The sequence below is a fragment of the Oryzias latipes genome, chromosome 1, assembly GCF_053564925.1.
Source record: "Oryzias latipes strain Hd-rR chromosome 1, Olatipes_Hd-rR_3.1".
NCBI lineage: Eukaryota > Metazoa > Chordata > Actinopteri > Beloniformes > Adrianichthyidae > Oryzias > Oryzias latipes.
This window is the reverse complement of record NC_136237.1, coordinates 37,173,788-37,182,915: the sequence shown is the minus strand read 5'-3', so window position 1 is coordinate 37,182,915 and position 9,128 is coordinate 37,173,788. Positions and strand designations below refer to the sequence as shown.

At 37.3% G+C, this 9,128-nt stretch overlaps 1 protein-coding gene across 2 annotated transcripts in view; it reads right to left on the bottom strand.

Annotated features, from left to right (window-relative positions):
- vegfc (vascular endothelial growth factor c) overlaps window positions 1-9,128 on the bottom strand; it is a 79,924-nt gene that overhangs the window by 20,705 nt on the left and 50,091 nt on the right. For both annotated transcript variants that reach the window (XM_023958746.2, NM_001278873.1), the window contains exon 4: window positions 2,736-2,875. In XM_023958746.2, coding sequence (XP_023814514.2) covers window positions 2,736-2,875 — 140 coding nt within the window. The remainder of the gene's footprint in view (window positions 1-2,735; window positions 2,876-9,128) is intronic.

The window sequence follows — 9,128 nt, the reverse complement described above, 5'->3', positions numbered from 1 at the left end:
CAATTAAAGCTGCGGTGCTGCAGACATACGCAGAGTGGAAAAAGAGGAAAGTTAAAAGTTGGGGGGGGGTCTCTCACTTTACTTAATGTGAAACATACGGTGCTTTTGCGTTTGTTCTGAGTTTTTTGGTGTGAAAATGCAGATTGCTCAGAAGCTCTAATCCTAAACTTTTGATTAAGAAAATGTAGTAAAACTGTTATTCTGAAATAAATATAAGAAAAAACTCAAATGTAGCTCACATTTAAAAGTTTGTGCCATCTAAAATACAAGATTTATTTGTTGCTTTATCAGAAAGTTTGTTAATAGTAACTTTAAAAAAATTAGATACACTTTAAATGAGAAATGTGTGACTATCTTTATAGTATTTTTAAAAAAGCCACACCTTTAATTGCGTTAAATCTCTTCAAACCCTTTGATTTCTCATGGAAGAAATTTTTTAAAACTTAATAAACTTAGAACTGTCGGATGGAAGGAAAACATTTAGAAAAAAGGCAAAGACAGAAAAGTTGGAAAAGTACACATATTAAGTGTCTTAGTAAATCAAACAGATGTCTGGACACTCCAATTACAGTTCATGCTGTGGCTGAATATGTTTGACCCTAACAATTGTTAATCCTTTCCATGCGTGCAGAGAAAAAGAAGCTTTATTTGTAAAAACATCTTTAGTATAGACGCAAATAAAAGGGCTTTACAGAAATAGCATTAGCTGGATTTTAAAAATAGGTCAATATAAAACAGCAATACGTCAGCTGATGCAGTATCTCAAAGTCAAAATTGAAATAAAGTGTGGGAAAAAATCTGTATCAGTGAAATAATTTCAGCAGAGAAGAGGAGGTCCAGAGCACAAGTTGGTGGACTCTTCTGCAGAACCAGCCTGATGTGTTTGCTAAAAGTGGGCAGTATATTCAAAGACTGCAACTTTAAATACACTCCACATACAACTGGTCAAAACTTTATATTGTAATACAATTATAAACCAGGCTCCAAAAAGCACTATTATAAGACAGGAGACAGTGGAAAATGCCCAATGCATAATCAGCTCTTTAAGACGACTTCTTTAAAAGGCACTTGTAAGCTCTTCTTTTGTCTTTGATTTGTGCTGCCCAAGCATCAAGAAATGAAAACTACCACCTTCTGTATGAAGCCCTGGTATTCACGCTCCCACCTAGATCATTTTAGGTACTACAGACTACACATTCAACTATGTACCTGAGCAGTTTGTTACAAATTGCCTTAAATGAGTAAGAACTTAGACAAGACGTGCCTTGAGGGCCACCCTCCTGCTGGTTTTCCAGAAATCTGACCATATCTGCTACTGATCACCTGAATCAGTAGCACCTGAAATCACCTGAAACTCCTAATAAGGAGTTTCAATGGCAGGTTGGTTGGAAAACATCTAGGACACCAGCCCTCAAGGCCTGGATTTGGGCACCCCTGACTGTTGCGCTGTCTTGTCTCATAATGCAGATGATGATTTAATGCAGAAGCTTTACCTGTCTCTAGTTGTAAAGATATATTAAAATCTATTGACTAACAATTGATAAATTTACCAAGATACAGTTAAGCCTTGTTTCCACTGAGCGGTGCGGTACAGTCTGGTATTTTGAGTGTTTCCATTATAAGATGGACCCATTAAGTCAGACCAAACCGCACCAGTTCTGGGCCCCCATTGGTAGTTCCGTAGAAAAATAGAAGGGAATGGTTAGGACAGCGCTACTGTCATCACACGACGAAACCCTTTGATTGGCGTAAGTTCATTAAAACAAAAGAAAGCACCAAACCAGTGCCAGCGTATTCCTCTTTGCCGCCAGCAATCTTCTCTCAAATATTAAATGCTTGGCATTTTAGCTGCTGGATTACCTACATTGTTTTTGTTGATAGCTTCACTTTTGCTGTAGTCGCACTACTATGACACAAAGCTACACAATCGGTCTACAGCCCAAACTAACTAGGGTCAACTGACTCTATCTTTGAGGGGATGCGCTGGTCTGAATTGTCTGGATCATTTTGAACTCAACCGGACCACTCAGTGGAAATGAGGCTTTAGAGCAACTTTGTTGTAACAGGGACCATGGTAAGACCCTTTCTTATTACAGAACAGCCAACAATTTATATTCCTTCAAACAACAAGCAATACTTATAAATTTTTTGTTCTTATTTAATTTATGATAAAATTTAAGAAAAGGTACAAATCATAAAAATAAAAAGCTAAGTATACCTACAATCTTCCCCCCATCTTTGTTAATATTGTTTAATCTGAACTACTTTAATCAAGTTTTTGACAACATTTAAGCATGGGCATTGTTCTGTTTTGCAAGACACCAGGCCAAAAACTACAACATGAACCGTTTCCTTCTGGGACCCTCACTGTCAGTTATAAATCACAGCATGCCTCAGGCAGGGTTGCACACAGGAACACACACATGTACACACAGAAGTCATGAATGGTGGAGCTAACTGAGATAATACAAAACCTGTTTCATCCACTGCATGCACTTAGGTCCAGTAAGGTTCTTATGAATGAGAGCCAAAGCAGCCAAAAAAGAAAGAGGCTGCCTTATTATTAACAAGTTTTAATGTTTAAGGTGATGTAAAAGAGTGCTCAAGATTTAAGGTAAAGGTAATTGGTAAATTAAAATTGACAAAGGTTTTCAAAGGTTAAATGAGTTAAAACAAACACAAAAGAAATCTGTCAACAGGAACTGGGCAAGCCATAGTAACAGAGCAGTACTTACTCAGGCAGGGCTCTCCTGATGATGCTGTGAACTTGTTTGTAGATGTCCAGTTTGGACAGACAGCTGCACTGGGTATGGTTGGCCACACTGATAGTCACCGGTTTGGTGCCTTGGGTGATCGGAACTGTGATTTCAAAGAGCTGCAAACAGAGCAACAACTCAAAGTGAGAAGAGTTGTTTCAGTGATTTCAGATGAACCCATGACATAATGCAAAACTGCAGGTGTTGCTTCAAGTAACAGGAAGTTGCTGCTGATCAAGTGTACCAAATTGAAGGTGATCTGCAGGTGCTACTAAGTTCTGAGAGGGAAACATTTTTCAAACAATCCATCATTTCACAGTAAATAAATATTAAATATAATAAAAAAAGATGAAGCATTGTCCATTTTCCAGAAATGTCAGCAACTTTTCCAGAATACATGCAGACAAACGAATAAACTCTAAGAATCAAGACACATAAATCAGATTCTAGACATTTTGCAACTTTTTTATTCATTGCCTTAATTCAGATAAAATGCATAAAAGACAAGAACCTGGATAGAGCAGTTCAAAATTTAATCTCTTGTTCTCAACAAAACTTAAAATCATTTAGAGGATAAGGAGATTTTCTTAGTACTTGTTAACATCAATAGATCTTTACTTACCTGGGCCTTTAGGTCTAAGTTATTTGGGTTAAATGAGTTTACCAAAGCAAATAAAGCTTACAAAGAGTATTATATGGGTACTTGGGGGAAAAATATAATATGACAACTATGAGATGAGATTCTTCCATGTTACCAAGGCTTTACAACACTTTGCATCACTTGATCCTCTCAAAGCATTCAACTTGAGCAATATAACAAATCAGTCTTAATGCCATATTTTCATAACTCTTTGCTCCTCATCATCATGATGGCAAGATATAAAACTTGACTTTAAGGACCTTGAAGTGAAGCATACCATATTTACACGATGCAATGACAGCTCATTGAGTCAAAGCATCAAAGTGAACAATTTACCTCTCTAGTTATATGTAATCTGCTTTGAATAGCAGTCGCGACCATGTCATCATTCCAGGTCTAATAAATGCTTTTGAGCAGCCAACACTAGTATGAAATTGTAAGGTGGCTCATTTTCTTTTTTTTACACAAAGAGGTTTGAAAATGGCAACATTCGACACAGTTGTAGTTTCAAAGCAACAGCCATACCAAAGCCTGTCAGTAGGAGTAGGTAATGTTCGTGTGGATTTGTGGGTACACTTTAATTTTGCTTTCGGTAACAACAACAGGATTATGATATATTTTCACGTTACTTTCAGATGTGTTCAGCATTCATGAAAATAAAGAATACCTATTGGAGTAGGTGTGTCCAGTCCATTGACTCTTACTGTATATCCACCATATTCCTTCTAATCTCTACTAAACTTCCTGTGATTGTGGCATTGTGTGCTGCTGGGTGGGGCCTCATAGCCAGTTTCACCCCACTAAACATTTTCATTTCCTTGATTTTGGGAGAGAAGCAAGTCTGACTAAATGTGGTTTTTTCGAAACCTTTTATCATTGTACTTTGGAAAACTGCACAAGTTTTTAAAAAAGTGAATGTGCTAACAAGAAATTACTATATTATAAACAAATACAAATAAAGGATAAGGATTTCATTAAAAGACTAGCAGACCTTAGGATAAGCTGTACCATTTTAGATTTAACTAACATTTATGCTCCGCACTAAAATATTGCACATTTGTCAAGGATGTATGGGTCTAAGCAGATCACTGGAGCCTACAGGTGGGTAGTTTGTGCAGTTAATAGTCTGAGGAACCACAAGTGGTCACCCAAGTTAGTGGCGGAGCTAGAACATTTTATATGGGGGGCAGGAGGAGGGCAAAATACTTTGGAAAGGTGACAAATGAGAGCGGCAGAGTGTAAGGCCATTACAAATGAAAAGATCAAAAATATGTGTTTCACAAAGTTTTGTTATTGTTAATAATATTGAAACAGAATTTCCTTTAGCTGAGGTGCTAACACTGGCGCTTAAAGGAGCTTCTATTGAGGATTTCTTAATCTTTGCCAATCGTAATAAAATGATATAATGCCTCAGGAATTTGAGAGACAAATGATGGGGGCAAAGCTTTTTGCTGGGGGGCAGTTACTGACACCCCCATAGCTCCGGGTAGACCCAGGTCTATTCTCAGTTGCTGGTCTCCAGCATCATCCAACTGATTGCTTTCCTACAGGATTTCATCTATTGTGCTTTTCTTCTCTTTCTTCTTTTGGCTCTATTTCCATGTGTTTGTCTTCAGTAGCTCCTGCTAAATGTAGTTAACCCTTTAACAAAGCACATGACACTGGAGACATCTAAATAACTCCCTTTGACAATGCTTTAAGTGTTAAATCGTTACACTTTGTCAAATAGTATTTTGAAGTCTACAGCGTAGATAAGCTCCAGTCTTCCTTCCTAAAATGCTTATATTCTCACACACCAATCCACAGAAGAGTTCCCATTTATACGATGATTGGAGCAGAATCTCTGTTCCCTGATGCAGAAAAATGTGGGACATTTTTCAGGACTGGATTGTTAAGTGCATCAAACTTAGATATGCCATATGTTGGAAGAACTGACTCATCAAAGGGAAGAACACAACATAAGATCAAAAGGTATGACACACTCTACTGCAAGAAGAGCAGTTGGTGTGCATTAAAAATCACCCACTAGAGTCCCAGAATAGGCTATTTGCACCTCTTAAAACCTGAGTGAAATCAAGATAATTCATCATTTGTTACTCAAAGGCAAAGAGACAGATGTAAACTGCCTTCCTTACATTAATAATCTGGAGTTAGAAGAAGTTGCTCAAGTGCTACAGACTACCCATCTGTCCATTGAGTTGTTTCAGTTGCCATAACGCACCAACCCGTTTCACAACACCAACTTTTAAATGTGGTACAACCAAAATGACCTTTGGGATCTCCTGCTAACCCAGTAAAATATGTCTGGTCCAACATTCAAATAAGCTTCTCCTTAAATGAACATCACACATCTATCATTATTCTTTGATTTTAAAGAATCTCTATATATAGATTTCAGACAATGTCGATCCCGAGTTTTTCAATCTAAAGAACATTGTTTCGGAGAGCTTGTAGTTTCTGCAGAGATACTTTTACAAACCTTAGCTGAGGATCTTTTTAGAGAAAAGATGAATTTTCCTAGGAAGAGTTCCATATAAGTCAACGTGTTTGTTTATTTCTCAAACTGCACTCTCATCAGTGAGGATGAGCTGGAAGGACAGTGTGCTTCCTGGGAAGACTGGCAAATGTCTTGAAATGTTTGTGAAAAATTGTTCTTAGCTGCAAATGATGGTATCCAGATTGTTTGGAAACAGACGTATAATTTCTGCCAAAACCATGAGATGCTGCAGGTGTCTTAAGATTACCGATGATGTCTTTTCCCGTTATCATTATGTTAACAAACATCCAGATGCTACCGAAAAAAACGCCAAACACAGTTTTGTTCCCCCCCCTCCCCATGATGTGCATTTCATAAGGTATTTTCAAAAGAACATTTCAGGACCATTTCATTGTAATTTAATCTTTAGTTACCATCATAATTCAACAGAATAAAGAGGAACCAACTAAAAAAACCTCACATAACATATGTGAAGCATTTAGAGGCTATTAACATACTATAAGCAGTAATGACAAAACCAGAACACACTGAATACAATCTAAAAGACCTATAGAAAAGATACACTATTAACGAATAAAATGCACGAAAGCTGAGGCATTAAGCTTTACCCTTGTGCAAAAAAACCACCAGTCTGACAGAAACACTTCATATGCCTAATATCATTCAAATTTTAAATGATACAGTTTAACACAACTGCTGTTGCCTTCTGAGCTTTCGTTCCCTCAAAGGCTGCCTGCTTCTTTGAGGTGCCTCCAAAGCAATCATGTTGCTGGACATTTCAGGCTGACGAAACAAACCGCAGAATACTCTTTAAAAGAAACAGCCTTCTTTAACCCTTCACCTCACCAAGTGTCCCCTTTGAGAAAAAATGTCTTCAATCACATTTAAAAGTAATTTAATTCAGTCGAAGTGTAAACTGTGTATCTAGTCACCCTTGATTTGGATGACGTACTACGCAGCCTATGTAAATACCCAAACTTGGGCCAGTTGTCTGTGATGGCTGCCATAAAATGTGGTTTGGAAAACTGTCAGAGTGGAAAAATGTTTTGAAAAACCCCAAAAAGATTGCGGTTTAGAAGACACAGCATTGAATCCCATCCCTGGATCAAGACCTTCAAACTTCAGCGTTGGTCTTAAAGGTGGCTTCAATGCTGCTTAGTTTAATACTTAGCAAGGGTCAACTGACTTTTTATTAACCCAGAAGCACCTTTATGTGCAGCAGATGTTACTTAAAAAAGTTTATGGACAGTACTAACAAGAAAACCTAACTGATTGAAGTTAAGCCAAAGTATATATTATGATATAGATTATAAAGCATCACCTTGAGAGATCACATTCACTTTAAAGTATGATCTCAGCTTCTGGAATAAACTGCACTGTGAGGTTAGGACTGCTGAAGATAGATTGTTTACGTCATACAGTCCAAAAATTGCCTGTTAGGGTGATTTGTGATTCTATACTGACAGCATGGAGAAAAGAAAAACTAAAGACAAAACAAAACAACAGGTTTCTTATTTTTTAGTTTTCTTCTCTTTTTAGTTTATGTCATAAAATCAAAGGAGACAAAGACTGTGTTTTGGGTGTTTTTTGGTGCGTACTGATCTGCTTAACAAGCACAGTTAGATATTCTTTCATTTTTATACTGTTTAACTAGGTCAGGGGTGTAAAACTCAATTTTCACCGAGAGCCACATCAGCATAGTGGCTGTCCTCAAAGGGCCAGATAGAACTTATACAGGTAACTAAATGTAATGAAAAATAAATGTAACTATGCTAAATAACTCCTTTATTTATTTATTATAACTTTTTAAAGTGGCAATTACAGTTGCTTAGAAGTCATATGTTTGCTTGTTACTCTAGCATAAATCCTTTTAAATTTGATTCTGTCAGGTTAGGTTATATTGACAGTTTTTAAGTCTTAATGTATGGCTGCCCATATATTTTAACTCCAATTTCCCCTAGATATGAATAAATACACACCATGTTTTATTATTTATTTAAAAAAATAAAAACTTTAATGCTCTTGCGGGCCAAATAAAATGACATGGCGGGCCACCTTTGGCCTGTGGGCCTTGAGTTTGACACATGTGAACAAGGTGAACAGATGCTTAACATGTACTGTTGGAGCATAACAAAGGAGCCACACGGAAAGAGCATTCTCCCTGAAAAATTGTTCCATGTTTAACCAATTTTTAAGTCTTAGATAAAGAGTACCTGTTTGAAATAGAGTACTGCCTGCACATAAAAATGTATTTGCAGGTCCCCAGGCTTGTTTTTTTTTATTATTATGGAATACAACATGAAGTATAAAGTTAAAAAGAAAAAAACTGTCAAGTTTTCTATAAATATCAGTTTATATTTTTCATATTTGTTTTTATATTTTAGCTTTTCTATGTATTACTTCTAAATTTTAGACTTCTACACTTTAGGCTGTCTTCTCACATTTGGCTGGGGCGTCTGTGTTCGGACTCCCAAAGTTTTGGCCCTGCTTGTCCTCTGGCATCCCTTGTTCCGGGTTCTCCAAGCGGCCTGGCCTGGTGTGCCAACGTTGGACATATTGGATCCGGGGGTTGGGGGGCTGTGGGGCAGGAGTTGCTGGGGATGAGTTATGCTCGTGCTGATTAGATGCTGACACCCCGGCCAAAAGGAGGACAGGGCGGACGGCGCCTTCTGGGTTCTCTCTTCTTTAGCTTTTTAAAATAATTCTCTTTTGTTCATGTTTGTTTTTGTGTGTTTTATTTTGAGGGGCCTATTTTATTATTTTATTGCATGTGAGGGGATTGGTGTTTTCGTCTTTGTTTTTATGTGCAGCACCTTGAGCTGTTCTTTTTCTCCTGAAAGGTGCTAAAGAAAAAAAATAATTTTTAATTTTAAGTTTGTATAATATTGTAATGATTAATACCATCTCACACAAATAAAAGTTTGCAGCCACTTGAGTGAGCAGTGCTTTAGTGTTTATCACTTACTTGTATGCAGCATTCCTTGCTGACCTGCAGCATTTAACAATTCTTATCATGATTTTGATTAATCCTGGCTCAGTATGAAAGTACTCCAGGCCTTAGCTCAAAGCATTAGCATACCTCAAGTTTCTAAACAGCCACAGCAACATTCTGGATGCCCGGGCCACCGACAACTTCCTGTGCTGATTAGATCCGCTTTAGCGGTTCAAATAACAAAGGAGCCATTCACTCAAGCTGCTACTGCCAGTTCACTCAATTAACACTTAGGAAATGGAT